Raw genomic sequence first — 17390 nt, 5'->3', positions numbered from 1 at the left:
CAGCTACATGATGACCTGTCTGATTATAGTGGGGCCCTGAGCAGCTACATGATGACCTGTCTGATTATAGTGGGGCCCTGAGCAGCTACATGATGACCTGTCTGATTATAGTGGGGCCCTGAGCAGCTACATGATGACCTGTCTGATTATAGTGGGGCCCTGAGCAGCTACATGATGACCTGTCTGATTATAGTGGGGCCCTGAGCAGCTACATGATGACCTGTCTGATTATAGTGGGGCCCTGAGCAGCTACATGATGACCTGTCTGATTATAGTGGGGCCCTGAGCAGCTACATGATGACCTGTTAGTGGGGCCCTGAGCAGCTACATGATGACCTGTCTGATTATAGTGGGGCCCTGAGCAGCTACATGATGACCTGTTAGTGGGGCCCTGAGCAGCTACATGATGACCTGTCTGATTATAGTGGGGCCCTGAGCAGCTACATGATGACCTGTCTGATTATAGTGGGGCCCTGAGCAGCTACATGATGACCTGTCTGATTATTAGTGGGGCCCTGAGCAGCTACATGATGACCTGTCTGATTATAGTGGGGCCCTGAGCAGCTACATGATGACCTGTCTGATTATAGTGGGGCCCTGAGCAGCTACATGATGACCTGTCTGATTATAGTGGGGCCCTGAGCAGCTACATGATGACCTGTCTGATTATAGTGGGGCCCTGAGCAGCTACATGATGACCTGTCTGATTATAGTGGGGCCCTGAGCAGCTACATGATGACCTGTCTGATTATAGTGGGGCCCTGAGCAGCTACATGATGACCTGTCTGATTATAGTGGGGCCCTGAGCAGCTACATGATGACCTGTCTGATTATAGTGGGGCCCTGAGCAGCTACATGATGACCTGTCTGATTATAGTGGGGCCCTGAGCAGCTACATGATGACCTGTCTGATTATAGTGGGGCCCTGAGCAGCTACATGATGACCTGTCTGATTATAGTGGGGCCCTGAGCAGCTACATGATGACCTGTCTGATTATAGTGGGGCCCTGAGCAGCTACATGATGACCTGTCTAGTGGGGCCCTGAGCAGCTACATGATGACCTGTCTGATTATAGTGGGGCCCTGAGCAGCTACATGATGACCTGTCTGATTATAGTGGGGCCCTGAGCAGCTACATGATGACCTGTCTGATTGACGTCATTGCAGATCTGTCTGTACACACTTCCAAATCAAAATCAAATCAAAGCCCGCGGCTGGGTGGCGCAGCGGACATTGCACTCGTCACCAACGCAAGAGACACCGGGTTCGACTCCGGCTGTCGGCATTGCCTCCGGCTTGGACCAGCCGTCATACTAACTCAATTGGCAGAGTTAGCGGGTGGAAGTCGATGGGTGGTAATCTGGATGTTGTGGACAGCGACTCCTACAGGTCGGTTGGGGAGCCTGCACAGCAGAGACAGGAAATGGCGGGGGTAGTGTGAGCCTCCCACACGTTACACCTCGCCAATGAGAGTCCGCGCTGGCAGGTGAAAATATGTGACGGGCTCCCTCCACATGTATCGGAGGGGACATGTGATGCAAGGCTTCTATCCTCCCTACAACCGGCCAGTGGGGGGCATATGCGAGCAACGTTCAAGACGGGGGAGGGGAGAATTGGCACAGTGAAATTGGGATGGTAGAAAAATAGAAAAAGAGGAGAAAAAGTGGATAAAAAAAAATCAAATCAAAGCCCGCAATCGCAAGTTAATGTCCCCATGGGCCGGACAAGTCTTCTTTAAACAAGTCAAGAAGAAACATCACAATAAATCAAGAATAAAAACCCCACAATGAATTCCAAAATGAATGCAGTTAGTCCAGCGATCTCCATTTGATATCATAAAACTGATTAAAAAAAACAACTTGTGTCATTGTAGTAGTCATCAAGTATTTACAAAGCAAAAATCCTTCCTTTATTTCCCCTTTTCCCCCCATTCATACCAAACATATGAGAGTAGACAAGACATCTACACAAAGTAGAAATGCTATAGTATTGTTGTATGTATACCTAATTACTTGTGTCTTGATGTCTCACGCTTCAGCCATTCTGTAATGAATGTTTAATTTCATCTCGAGGCACCCTGTTGAGAACCATTTGTTCTACTTTATATTTTAACCCCCCCCCCCCCCCCCCCCCTTCCTTTTTTGTCACGCAGCTCCTCTATTGGTCAGCGGTATCCCCGGAGGCGGAGCTTGTGGTGTTTTCTACTATGCTTGCTATTCAGCATCTCCACTGCAGGGCTGATCGTGAGTGGAAACTCTTATTCACCATGTTATTCGTTATCAATATTAATTTACCTTTCGTACACTGTAAACAACAACCTGAATGAATGAAATGAAAAACCGATCCCATGGTAAAGGGATAGTTTGGACTTCTGTTTTTATACAGTCGGGTCCATAAATATTCAGAATTTTGTCTCTGCACAATGGATTTGAAATGAAACTATCAATATGTGCTTTAAGTGCAGACTTTCAGCTTTAACTTGGGGGTATTTATTTCCAAATAAGTTGATATGAACCAGTTTCAATAAGCAGAACTGGAATTGGTTTAAATCTAAATGATGCCCAACCCTGCTGGAAAAAGGTATCGGTACAAACATTTTTCACTGTGCTCCAAAATGTCTGTGTGGTAGTTCGGACTTTTGTTTTTATACAGTTGGGTCCATAATTATTTGGACATCGACACAATTTCCATAATTTTGTCTCTGTACACCAGCACAATGGATTTGAAATGAAACAATCAATGTGCTTTAAGTGCAGACTTTCAGCTTTAACTTGAGGGTATTTATTTCCAAATAAGGTTGAACGGTGTAGGAATTACAACAATATCTATATGTGCCGCCTCCTTTTTAAGAGACTAAAAGTAATTAGACCATTGGTTGTTCAGCTGTTCCATGGCCGGTGTGTGTTATTCCCTCAGTACTTAATTTACAAGGAGCAGATAGAGATAATTGCTTTCAGCTCTCAATATCATGTCCAAAGAACTTAGTGCGGTGGCTTAGCACCAGATTTGAGAAGGATGTGGACGCGCCGGACAAAAGCACCAAATTTGTCCCACGTGTTCCTCATCATCATAGCTTTCATTTTTGGGTAGGGGCCACGTCATCATGATGGATTTCAAGATGGCCGCCATGTAAAATCATTAATAAATATCTTGGTCCATAGCATGCTCAATATTTGAGCGAACACAAAGGTATTGGTATCCCTGTAAACTAGAGAAGCTAAGCTTTACATTGGTATCATTTTCATTAAACCCAACTGTTGGGAAGGTGGTTTTAATAGGAATTGATTCAAGATTATGTTAAATTTTTGCCTAGAAAAAACTGCCATGCTCATCTTCCAAAAGGTCCCTTGGCCGTTCACATGAATATATCAGAGTGAACATTGGTTTTATAGGTACCCACAAGCCTCTTCTTTCCAGACATACTCACTTTGTCCAACTTGCATGCTATTTGGGGCAATAATCAAGCAGGTTTGTGTATGTGGTACAAATGTGTCGAACATTCTAACGACTGCCAAAAATGTGAATGTTGGGTTAGGCTTTGTTGTTAGAACGTTGAACATAGAAGATACATTTTGGTGTCAAACTACACATTTTCTGGGTCAATAAATGTGTTAATGCTATGAAGAATGTCACCAGATGAATATTTGTACCATTCTAACAACATATTTACATAATTTATTACTTGTTTAACACTTTCAGTACCGGCCATTAACATGGTAAAGCATGGTTAAATGCCACCACCCACTTCAATGATAGCGTTGTGAACGCATAATCTCTGTCTTAAATTATGGCTATGTGTCTAATCTGCCTGTCGCTTATCAATGCCTTGTTTGCAGTCAACATTGTCAAAACGGATTGTTTTTTAATCAGTTCATTTCCGTTTTATAGCATTTTGAAAAGCCCTCGTTTTCAAGGAAAATATATAGATTCTGTGATGAAAGGCATTTACTGGAATATTCTGGAATACACAAACACGTTGTCATTTTTCGGCCTATTTATGAATCGTTTTCAAATAAACGCTAGATTATCAATAGTATATGTGTACTTATGCACGCTATAGAGGCGGGCTGAAATATCGATTCTCTCATTTCCTGATCGCGCACACACAGACACACACACACACGCATAGGGCAAACGCTTATATCTCTGTGAAAATAGCTCTGATTATCCTAAGACTGGTAAAATAAATTCCTTACCTGAGATCAGATGTTATCCAAAAAGATTATTCCAATTCCTGATCGCCATTCCAAATATCGATCACGCTTATTGATTACAGGGTTGGTACTGTAAATACATAATCCACGCGTTTTCCGGGCCGGCGAGCACAATGGATTCTTCAGTTGGCTTGAGGGAAAAGTAAAATGAGGAAACTGGCCCCCCTGTCAGGATCTGAACTTTCTGGACAGTCCTCTGGCGCCCCCGGGCGGTCTGTTCGCGGTGCTACAGGCCGCCGCCGTTCATATGGACTTTTGTGTACACATATTGTCAAGTCTGTTGTCTGTCTTGCTCCCTGTGTATCTCCCATTAGTTCAGATGTTCTAGTCTCTCTTGTATTCCCCGTGTTGTTATGTTACAATGTTTATTCCTGCCTGTTAGTTCAGTGTCTAGTCTCCTTCCCTTGTATTCATGTGTCCTGCCTGTCAGCCCCCAGCTGTTCCTTGTCAATTATAATTAGTCCTGTATATATTCATGCCGCCCCTGTCTTCCAGTGTCGCATCATTGTTTTGTTGTTAGGTTTTTCCCATCAGTACCCTTCCGTGCTGTGTGTATCTCAGTATCTCCTGTGTCAGTACCTTCCCGTATTTGTAGTCCATGTTTTCCAGCATTGCTGAGGTTTTGTTTCCCCCTGTAACGTGTGCCTGTTGGCTGTACTCAGTAAACCTATTATTATTATCGGAACGTCGCCTCATCTCTCTCACTCCACTTTGTCCTGCGATTGAATCCTACACCTCTCCTGAACTCCGAATCCTCACACCCCCTACGTCAGTGTAAAGTAATGGGGTGCAGTTACACAGGGAGAGACGATAGGGGGCGGTATCTTCCCAATTGAGCTCAGAGAGAGTCTGCAACACTAGCGTGAGGCTTGATTGATGAAATATGAATTCAAATCGCCAATAAAAAAGAAACGACAAACACTATATAGCGTTGGGGGCACTCAAAGGTCGGCATGAACTAATGACAAAACGTGTCCGTGGCACTCAATGTGTTAACAGTCAGACATACATGAATCGAATAGACATTTTATTAGGATCACTCGTTACATTTATTATTATTATCATAACTCTTTAGCCCGTATAGGCGTATTTAACTGTTATGGAGATATTTTTGCGGGTCTTGTGCAGTGGTCTCGTGCCCGTATTACAAAAAGATGAATTATTAAAAATTAAAAAATGAATACCAAAAACGGCCTGTAGAGGGCGCCATCCTGCTTCAAAAAAATGTATCAAAAATGAATAAACTTAGATTCTCTACCTCCTCAGGGGTATGAAGGCACATCATGTGACGACTTAGATTCTCTACCTCCTCAGGGGTATGAATGCACATCATGTGAAACACCTATATTACAAAAGGATGAATTATTAAAAATTTAAAAATGAATACCAAAAACGGCCTGTAGAGGGCGCCATCCCGCTTCAAAAAAAGGAATAAAAAATGAATAAACTTAGATTCTCTACCTCCTCAGGGGTATGAAGGCACATCATGTGACGACTTAGATTCTCTACCTCCTCAGGGGTATGAATGCACATCATGTGAAACACCTATATTACAAAAAGATGAATTATTAAAAATTAAAAAATGAATACCAAAAACGGCCTGTAGAGGGCGCCATCCCGCTTCAAAAAAATTTATCAAAAATGAATAAACTTAGATTCTCTACCTCCTCAGGGGTATGAAGGCACATCATGTGACGACTTAGATTCTCTACCTCCTCAGGGGTATGAATGCACATCATGTGAAACACCTATATTACAAAAAGATGAATTATTAAAAATTTAAAAGTGAATACCAAAAACGGCCTGTAGAGGGCGCCATCCCGCTTCAAAAAAAAGGAATCAAAAATGAATAAACTTAGATTCTCTACCTCCTCAGGGGTATGAAGGCACATCATGTGACGACTTAGATTCTCTACCTCCTCAGGGGTATGAATGCACATCATGTGAAACACCTATATTACAAAAGGATGAATTATTAAAAATTAAAAAATGAATACCAAAAACGGCCTATAGAGGGCGCCATCCCGCTTCAAAAAATGAATAAAAAATGAATAACTTAGATTCTCTACCTCCTCAGGGGTATGAAGGCACATCATGTGACGACTTAGATTCTCTACCTCCTCAGGGGTATGAATGCACATCATGTGAAACACCTATATTACAAAAAGATGAATTATTAAAAAAAACGACTGAAAAAATGTATAAATCAGGCTAAAAACTAGATTAAGACGTGACCCCTCATACCCCCTCAGGGGAACGGGTGAACATCAGCTAAAAAACATAGATTAGACATGACTCCTACTACCCTCCCAGGAACATGGGTAAACATCAGTTAAAACACATAAAAATAAATAGCCTATAAACTTAAAAACTTAGACTAGACATCACAAACAAATCTGGAAACTGGAGTGGTCCCTTGAGCCCATAATGGTTCTCTTTTCTGCCTCTAGACCCAGTAGGAAGCCAAGCAATGGATGAGGACCGTGCACCCCCCCAGCCGCCGACCACTCTATACCAAACTAGTACTAACCTACTGGGGAGTGGCCGCCCGCAAAAACCAAAGCCTTAACCGACTTCGAAAGAGTGCCTAAGCTTAACCAGTGATAGAAACAGGCGTCACACGATTGGCGCAGATGTCACATGACCAGAAACGTCAGTGGCCAATCAGATCGCGCAAACCGAACACGGAAGTGCAACCCCGTCAGGGGAAATATTCACGCCGCTAGCAAAAGACAGGAAGTGGTGAAGGCAGCGTGACCTCCCACACGTTACACTTCACCAATGAGAGTCCGCGCTGCCAGGTGAAAAGAGAGCCGCTGGCTGTCTCTGCATGTGTCGGAGGAAGCATGTGGTAGTCCTCAGGGCTCCCTAGACCGACCAGTAGGGGGCACATGCGCACAACGACCAGGTAGGGGAGGGGGGAATTGGTACAACGACTAAAATTGGGATGGGGGGAAAGTACAGAAAAATCAGGCGGAGAAAAAGGATTTAAAAAAAAAATATATATATATAGAATATCAGGCATAAAATGATTATGCGATTAAAATGCGATTAATTAGATTAATTAATTACAAATCCTGTAATTAATTAGATACATTTTTTTAATCGTCTGACCGCACTAATAATAATACATGTAATTTATTGAAGTTCCTATGTCTCTGTGCCACCTCCCTCCGCCATAACTTTACGAGATAATTTGTTCTTATAGTAACGAGTGATCCTAATTAGGGATGCTCGATATTGGCTTTTTTACCGATGTACCGATATTGTCCAACTCTTCATTTACGATACCGATATCAACCGATACCGATATATGCAGGGTTTCCCCCCCCCAAAAACGGAATAATTTCAGGTAATTAACATTACATATCTCTTGTCGTGGAATTAACACATCATTATGCATACTTTTGATAATAAAAAATATATAAATGTGTTCTTACTTGCTTGCCTGGGTAAATAAAGGTTAAATAATAAAAAAAAAAAAATTAAACCGATACCCATCATTTCCGATATCACATTTTAATGCCAATATCGGCTGATAATATCGGTAGGCCGATAATATCGGACATCCCTAATCCTAATAAAATGTCTATTCGATTCATGCATGTCTGACTGTTAAACAAGTAAAAAATTATGTAAATATGTTGTTAGAATGGTACAAATATTCATCTGGTGACATTCTTCATAGCATTAACACATTTATTGACCCAGAAAATGTGTAGTTTGACACCAAAATTGATCTTTTATGTTCAACATTCTAACAACAAACCCTAACCCAACATTCACATTTTTGGTCAGTTGTTAGAATGTTCGACACATTTGTACCACATGCACAAACCTGCTTGATTATTGCCCCAAATAGCATGCAAGTTGGACAAAGTGGGTATGTATGGAAAGACGAGGCTTGTGGGTACCTATAAAACCAATGTTCACTCTGATATATTCATGTGAACGGCCAAGGGACCTTTTGGAAGATGAGCATGGCAGTTTTTTCTAGGCGAAAATTAAACATAATTTTGAATCATTGCCTATTAAATCCACCTTCCCAACAGTTGGGCTTAATTAAAATGATACCAATGGAAAGCTTAGCTTCTCTAGTTTACAGGGATACCCATACATTTGTGTTCGCTCAAATATTGAGCACGCTATGGACCAAGATATTTATTAATTGGCAGAACCTTGATTTTACATGGCGGCCATCTTGAAATCCATCATGATGACGTGGCCCCTACCCCAAAATGAAAGCTATGGTGATGGGGAACATGTGGAAAAAATTTGGTGCTTTTGTCCGGCGCGTCCAATTTTTTTTGCTAAGCCACCGCACTAACTGTCACTATCAGTGAAGCAAGCCATCATTAGGCTGAAAATCCAAAAGAAACCCATCAGAGAGATGGCCAAAACATTAGGTGTGGCAATCAACTGTTTGGTACATTCTTAAAAAGAAAGAACGCACTAGTGAGCTCACAACACTAAAAGACCCAGAAGACCACGGGAAAAAACTGTTTTTTTCCCCAGGTGTAGAGCGGAGAGCTCAACCTGAGAAACCCCTCTGTGTGGAGAGAGGAGCTCAACCTGAGAAACCCCTCTGTGTGGAGAGAGGAGCTCAACCTGAGAAACCCCTCTGTGTGTAGAGAGGAGAGAGGAGCTCAACCTGAGAAACCCCTGTTTGTAGAGAGGAGAGCTCAACCTGAGAAACCCCTGTGTGGAGAGGAGCTCAACCTGAGAAACCCCTGTGTGTAGAGAGAGGAGATCTCAACCTGAGAAACCCCTCTGTGTGTAGAGAGGAGAGAGGAGCTCAACCTGAGAAACCCCTCTGTGTGTAGAGAGAGGAGATCTCAACCTGAGAAACCCCTCTGTGTGTAGAGGAGAGAGGAGCTCAACCTGAGAAACCCCTCCAGGTGTAGAGGAGAGAGGAGCTCAGCCTGAGAAACCCCTGTGTGTAGAGAGAGATCTCAACCTGAGAAACCCCTGTGTAGAGAGAGGAGATCTCAACCTGAGAAACTCCTCCAGGTGTAGAGGAGAGAGGAGCTCAACCTGAGAAACCCCTCTGTGTGTAGAGAGAGGAGATCTCAACCTGAGAAACTCCTCCAGGTGTAGAGGAGAGAGGAGCTCAGCCTGAGAAACCCCTCCAGGTGTAGAGGAGAGAGGAGCTCAGCCTGAGAAACCCCTGTGTAGAGAGAGGAGATCTCAACCTGAGAAACTCCTCCAGGTGTAGAGGAGAGAGGAGCTCAACCTGAGAAACCCCTCCAGGTGTAGAGAGGAGAGGAGAGGAGATCTCAACCTGAGAAACCCCTCTGTGTAGAGGAGAGGAGAGGGGAGCTCAGCCTGAGAAACCCCTCCAGGTGTAGAGGAGAGGAGAGGGGAGCTCAGCCTGAGAAACCCCTCCAGGTGTAGAGGAGAGGAGCCTAAATCGGCAAAGTGCCCCTTTTTGAGTCTGGTTTTGCTTCCACATACAGCCTGCCATTTAAGCTAAGAGGAGAGACTCGAGCTTCCATGAGATATTAAATATGCCAAGCCATAGCCAGCTAATGACGAAATGTGGATAATAAGGGATTTACGACATCCTAATCTTTTTATGTAATGACACTTGCATAACACGATGTCTTCAATGTGTGTCTCATTACCTGCTACATGAAGCATTAGAATCAGATGATGTACAGTAGGAGGTGTAGGGTGATGTGCACAGCTCATTACCTGCTACATGAAGCATTAGAATCAGATGATGTACAGTAGGAGGTGTAGGGTGATGTGCACAGCTCATTACCTGCTACATGAAGCATTAGAATCAGATGATGTACAGTAGGAGGTGTAGGGTGATGTGCACAGCTCATTACCTGCTACATGAAGCATTAGAATCAGATGATGTACAGTAGGAGGTGTAGGGTGATGTGCACAGCTCATTACCTGCTACATGAAGCATTAGAATCAGATGATGTACAGTAGGAGGTGTAGGGTGATGTGCACAGCTCATTACCTGCTACATGAAGCATTAGAATCAGATGATGTACAGTAGGAGGTGTAGGGTGATGTGCACAGCTCATTACCTGCTACATGAAGCATTAGAATCAGATGATGTACAGTAGGAGGTGTAGGGTGATGTGCACAGCTCATTACCTGCTACATGAAGCATTAGAATCAGATGATGTACAGTAGGAGGTGTAGGGTGATGTGCACAGCTCATTACCTGCTACATGAAGCATTAGAATCAGATGATGTACAGTAGGAGGTGTAGGGTGATGTGCACAGCTCATTACCTGCTACATGAAGCATTAGAATCAGATGATGTACAGTAGGAGGTGTAGGGTGATGTGCACAGCTCATTACCTGCTACATGAAGCATTAGAATCAGATGATGTACAGTAGGAGGTGTAGGGTGATGTGCACAGCTCATTACCTGCTACATGAAGCATTAGAATCAGATGATGTACAGTAGGAGGTGTAGGGTGATGTACAGTAGGAGGTGTAGGGTGATGTACAGTAGGAGGTGTAGGGTGATGTACAGTAGGAGGTGTAGGGTGATGTACACAGGGCCGTGCCCTACCATGGATGGATGGATGGATAGATATATAGAAGAATTGATAGATGGATGGATTAATTGGTAGATGGATGGATGCCATGGCTAGATGTATAGAAGAATTGATGGATGGATGCCATGGCTAGATGTATAGAAGAATTTATGGATGGATGCCATGGCTAGATATATAGAAGAATTGATGGATGGATGGGTGGATGGATGGAGGGCTATATATGTAGAATAATTGATAGATGGATGGATGGCTAGATATATAGAATAATTGATAGATGGATGGATGGCTAGATTGATGAATTGATAGGTGGATGGTTAGATATATAGAAGAATTGATAGATGGATGGATGGATGGCTAGATCGATTAATTGGTAGATGGATGGATGGCTTGCTAGATATATAGAATTGATAAATGGATGGATGGCTAGATATATAGAATACTTGATAGATGGATGGATGGCTAGATATATAGAAGAATTGATAGATGGATGGATGGCTAGATATATAGAAGAATTGATAGATGGATGGATGGCTAGATATTTAGAAGAATTGATAGATGGATGGATGGCTAGATATATAGAAGAATTGATAGATGGATAGATGGCTAGATATATAGAATTGATAAATGGATGGATGGCTAGATCGATGAATTGATAGATGGATGGATGGCTAGATAGATTGATGAATTGGATTAATGATCTGTTTTAATCACAGTTTGAATTTAATCATAAATCCATGGCAGGGTTTCCCATTAATTACCTAGACTGTGGCGGCCCGCCTAATTAGTCCCGCCACAGTTGTATAATGAACTCAAAAAAAATTGTAATAAAAAAAAAATATATATTTTTATTTTTTTGTGCACTTTTTTTAAATATAAAGTTTGCCAATAGGGATGTATCAGTAGTATTGTCAGTGGTAGTAGTCGTAATTAGGGATGTTCCGGTATCGGAAATTAAGAGTTGGACAATATCGGTATATCTGTATCGGTAAAAAAGCCAATATCGAGCATCCCTAGTCGTAATAGTAATCCACTATATATTTTTATTTTCTAAAAAAAATAAACCAGTTCAACACAGGTAACCACTTTTGCTTAATTTCTTTGATGGCTCAAATCAAGTTTCAAGTTCAAGTTTCTTTAATAGTTGTCATACAGAAGTACAGAATACTTTTATGTATGCTCTAGTCTAGTCCAGTGGTTCCCAAACCTCTCCTCGAGACACCCCAGCCATTCCATGTATTTGTTAAATTCTACCACCAGCACACCTTGATTCAACTAATAAAGGGCTAGTTAAGTTGAATCAGTTGTGCTGGTGGTGGAATATATCAAATACATTGAACGGCTGGGGTGCTTCGAGGAGAGGATTGGGAAGCACTAGTCTAGTCGATATTGTGTTTTGAGCACAAAGTTCATCATAGATCTAGCCTCTTTATTTTGCTCTCAAAGTGCACTAGATTGATGCATTTAACTTTAAAATGTACACCAAAAAAAGGAGGGTCGGAGGTTCACCCTAGTGCACTGCAACCCTGCCCGAGCCCGACGGGGCCCTACCCGGCCCGACTGCTTCGGGCTGGGTAGGGCTTTTTTTTTTTTTATAAATAATTCGGGCTTGGCCGGGCCGGGCAGCCCCCTCCTTTTTTTTTGTTTTTTTTTGGTTTCAGTTTCTATTTTGCGCCGTGACGATGTAATAATGAACTCGAGGAGAGTAGAACAGTGCTGGCTGCTGAAGGACGGTAGGTAGCCATGGAAGAATTGAAGCAGAAACTAGCTAAGGGGGAGCTTCTAAAAGTTGCTAATGTGACTGGGAAGTCTAGTTTGTGGAAGCACTTCGACCTGATTGTAAGTAGTACAACTAAGGAGCCTATTGGAAGTGTGCAGTGTAGGGAGTGCAGCGCAATTTTAAAATATGACAGCAAAAAGACTGGCACGTCCTCCCTCTTGCGACACGTTGAACGCGGTGGCTGCGGTCATTTGAATGCTAGCCAGTCACAACAGTTGCCACTGACGGCCTTCCTTCCAGCAGCAGTGCCAATAAAAGTTAAATCTGCAGTAATAATAATAATAACTCGCACACTCGGTGTTCAGCATTCCCGCAAGTAGCAGCAGCAGCGAGAGAAACTTCAGTGCCGCGGGGAGAGTAGTGGATAAAAGGAGAACCACGCTGAAGCCATCTACGGTGGACTCTATTCTTCTCCGCCACGACGCATTTAAATTCTAAAGGAATTAAATGACTAATGTAAATAGTTCAAGAGAGAGAGGCAAGGTTGGCCAAATAGGCATTATGCCCTGAAAGGTCGATTATAATTTATTATTAGCATATACGTTAAAGTTCTTTGTTATTAGATTTTGGACAGCTGGACTTTGTTCAAAGCGGTAGGCCAATGCCATAAGCCAAATATTGTATTATTATTTTCTGATTTATTATTATAAGTTATTATTTTCTGATTTATTATTATTTGCTGGTGTGGGGTCACGCTGCCCTGTTCTGTTGTGCTTTCATATAAATGTTGCTCTGCTCGAAATCTGATTTCTGTTTGTTTGTATAGTGACTGAGGCTATTGTGTCGTGTGTGTGCGTCAAAGAAGATTCCATATAGCCTTCAATACGTTTTAAATGTTTTATTGACCATAGTTAATTAATTGACTTCCCATATTTGCGACACAAAGCTTTATGCAATGCAGCATATCTCGCCCTGCGTGTGTGTAACATTTAGCTCATGTGTATTGTAAATCTAAAATAAAATAAGCCAGGCTGGCAAAGGTGGCAAAGCTGGCACGCCAGTACCTCTGTATACTCACAACATCGGATTTGGTAGCATCCTAGCAGTGATTTTGGACTGATTGTGACGAGGCACCGTGTCAGTCTAACGCGAGCGCTGGGAAATAGAGGCATTTGCGAAATAGGCTATAGAATGCTTGTTAGTTTTCAGCGTGATATGTGTTATTTAGTTAGACCTATTGGACATTTTCGTTTTTGTTTATTTATTAACACTATGATCGCCGTGGACGAGATTACACGTCATTCCTAGCCATGCTCATTCTGCCGAAGACGCCGTAACTCGTCTTTGATGTCAATATTTCAAAAATCTGTCATCGAAATCATATTTCCTTTCCGGAGCCCTGAGACACACTGCAAAGATCCACTCAACTCTCTAGCGGTTCAAGAGCGCCATCTGGTGGCCGATCGGCAGATCGCCAACCGGAAATTAACCTTTGAACCAGTAGTGCTCATCCTATGTGGTCCGGGCACTCGCTATCGTTAGAGAGACTCCGTGTTGACACAGTGAACATCGATCGGTGCAAATAACTCGAAAAAACAACATGATTTGGACGTATATATTATTATACAACCTGGAAATGGATCGGGCATTTCTCCATCCCATAATAGAAAAAATTCTGTTCCACGCTCATCTGCCAGGGGCCACGGTAAGATTCAGCGTTATTTTCTAACGTCTTCTATACTAACTGATCTGATGAACATATGACCCACTCTGGATGAATCATCTAACGCTGCCCACAGAATTATAAACGATCCCCCGCCCATCCAGTCATCATCAGATGATGCGTAGAAACTTCTAGAACCACGTCCAGTTGAAATTTTTTATCTCGCACAGATTCCTACCAAACTGTATTTGATCATCAATATAATGCATTTGGGGCTATAAATCACGTTCTGAAGAAAGCTGCAGAAAACGATAAAAACATACTTATACTTTAGACCATATTTTAGTATGAATATGTGAATGAAAAAGTTTAACGTTGCTACACCCTGAACAATACATATAGGACATTGAATGGGCCATAATAATGGCAATTTAGCAATAGAATTTAAAAAGTTATAGCCCTGCAAAGAAGGGGAACTTCTCCATAGACAAATAGAGCTGGCGAGGGATGGTAAATTATGAATTTAACCCATGGCGATTAAAGTGTTAAGTTAATATATAAACAGTGTTTCGAATATTTAAAACAAAAAAATTATTTAATATTTGGCTATATAATTAATGCTTCTTTAGTTTTCACTATCTGTTATTTATGTAGACCTATTGGAACATTTTCGTTTTTGTTTATTTATTAAGTTCATATAAAACCGTGTTTCGAATATTTAAAACGAATACAAATAAAAAAAGAAATTTTAAGTCTAATATATATATATAAAAAAAAAATCAGGTTTTCACTCGGGCTAGGGCTTAAAATGTTATTTACAGTCGGGCTTATTTTCGGGCAGGGCCTGAAGTTCACAGGCTCGGGCTGGGCACGGGCTTCATTTCAAGGCCCTTGCAGACCACTAGTTCACCCCCCATAGTTTCTGAAAATCCTGTGGGAAACACTGCATGGTAACTAAAAGCAAGGATTTGTGTCTTGACCGATCAAAAAAACTCAAGAGGCAGTTTGCCAAAATGACTAAAAATCCCTTCTGTTTTGTGCCTCCTTCCTCCTACCCCCTTCCTCCTACCCCCTGCCTCCCTACCTCCTTCCCCCTACCTCCTACCTCCTTCCTCCTACCCCCTGCCTCCTTCCTCCTACCCCCTTCCCCCTCCCCCTCCCCCTCCCCCTCCCCAGGCCGGCACGTGGGTGAAGGCCCAGACCTACCAGGGCATCTACGCCTCCTGGGCCGCGCTGCTGCTCCTGGTGCTGGTCACGCTGGGCCGGGCCTTCTACTGGGCCTGCATGCGGGTCAGCCAGCCCCTCCAGAACTACACATAGACCCGGCCTGCGCCCTGCCACCATCCCGCCCGGCGCCAGACAGCAGGAGAGGAGGCTTAACAAGAAATTATATATATATTTATTTGATTTGCTCTTTATCGCTCTTCTTTTAGTCAATGTTCAATGTGTTTCTAAACCTGAATTTACTGAAGTTACTAAGCGCGGCGGTACTACATATCTTAATGATTATTATGATGATGCGTATAGCCTAATATATATATATATATATATATATTCTAATCTTGTGGCCAGTGTGGGGTTAATTGTAAAATCTTTTTAACACTTTATTTTATTTTGTTCTCCCTCTGCCCCCCCCCCCCCATCCACTGCACTGCAGCCACTTCTAACACAAGGGGCCAGTAGAGAGTCATAGATGATGACATAGCCCTCGTTATGGGTATGACCCTTCCTCAATTCCTAATTCTTAAGTTGAGTATTTGGGCATTTAACATTATTATGAATACATAATAAATTAATATATATATATACATATATATATGATTTATTTTGAAAATAAGTGATGAAGTCGGATAGAGCTGAAATCGATGCCAGTAAAAGCTGTGGGACGATGTTTGCCTCCATTTGAACAAAGATCAAGTATGACTTGAAGGGTGTCGGCAAGACGATGCCAGTGACATGTGAAGCTCTGATGTTTTTAAGTTGGTGTTTATGCTGCATTATCCCCTGGGACTGACTTTGATCCAAAGCAGCTTGGAAGCCTTAAAAAAGAAAAAAAAAAGGAAAAAAAAATTGTTACTAAGAGAATAATTCAACAGCCTCATTTACACACACAGACACACACACACCAAAAATAGGATGTTTTCTGGAGTTATAAAGCTTGGGTAAATTAATTTGTCAAAGGAACCCTGTCCTCCTTGGAGGTGGGAGGCCCGGCCCTGTGCTTTATCCTGGTTGGCTATGCTTGCTGCTCATCCTGTCCGAGGCCCAGTGGGGCGAGTGGGATTGTAAATGAGTGAAGCCCCTCCCCTTCCTGGCTTCACTGAGGATGTGGAACATGCATACCTCACCATAGACCGCTGCACTCCCGCGTTATGCGGAAGCTCATGGAGCAGAGAGTGGAGGGAGAAAATGAATGAATGTGGATGAGAGCCTTGACATTAAGTGGTTGTAGATACGGCTGTGGGGGTGCTGTAGACATGATCCAATAGACCTTTATATACGCCTGAGTCTCCTGAACATGGTGAGACCAGTCCCAAGTCGATCGGCACTTTCTCTGCCGAGCTATAGTCGCGTCCCGCACCTACTCCCGAACTCTGCATGCGCAGATTCATGAACCTAGTTCTCTGGACAATCCAGAGAGACTCTGGGCAATCTGAGCATGCAGAGTTGGGGAGTATAGGTGTGGGAAAGTGACTATAGGTTGACGAGAAAGTGCCGATCGACTTGGGACTGGTCTCTCCGTGTTCAGGAGACTCGGGCGTATATAAAGGTCTATTATTGGATCATGTCTCCAGCACCCCCACAGCCGTAGCTACAACCACTTAATGTCAAGGCTCTCATCCACATTCATTCATTTTCTCCCCCCGCTCTCTCTCCCCTGATTTCAGAATACCGGAAGTGTTGGTGGTCTATGGGGCAGAGAACTGTCAAAGAAGTAAACGCACCTCATGTTGCATCTCAGACTCAACTCAATCTAACTACTATATATAACAGTCTGTGGTTCTGAACGTGGTAATACAATTATTATAATTTCTTTTTTAACAGGTATATTTTTGTTCAGTTGTACATATATTTGTTGTTGGTGTAAAGATAACTAAGCGAATTATGTTTGCACTCCGTGCTTTAACACTATGATTACTGGAGAACTTTTTGTTTGTCTTTTTAATTTAAGAGGGTTATTTTTGCAACTCTTTCACTTTTCACGTTAAATATTTAATGATTTGATGACCTACTAACCTAATACGCCTCTGGACACTGGATCGTGTGTC

General features: G+C 42.5%; 1 protein-coding gene across 1 annotated transcript in view; it reads left to right on the top strand.

The window, feature by feature from the left end:
* The window catches only part of pip4p1a (phosphatidylinositol-4,5-bisphosphate 4-phosphatase 1a), a 112635-nt gene extending 96027 nt beyond the window's left edge, over window positions 1–16608 (top strand). Inside the window, exons 6-7 of the mRNA XM_084326900.1 lie at window positions 2153–2243; window positions 15298–16608. Of these exons, the coding sequence (XP_084183026.1) occupies window positions 2153–2243; window positions 15298–15441 (235 nt within the window). The 3' untranslated portion in view covers window positions 15442–16608. The remainder of the gene's footprint in view (window positions 1–2152; window positions 2244–15297) is intronic.
* Window positions 16609–17390: the final 782 nt, after the last annotated feature.

Source organism: Notolepis coatsorum (assembly GCF_963971535.1).
Source record: "Notolepis coatsorum genome assembly, chromosome: 13".
Taxonomy (NCBI): domain Eukaryota; kingdom Metazoa; phylum Chordata; class Actinopteri; order Aulopiformes; family Paralepididae; genus Notolepis; species Notolepis coatsorum.
Note: the sequence above shows the minus strand (reverse complement) of the source record. Positions and strands in the feature narration are given on the sequence as shown.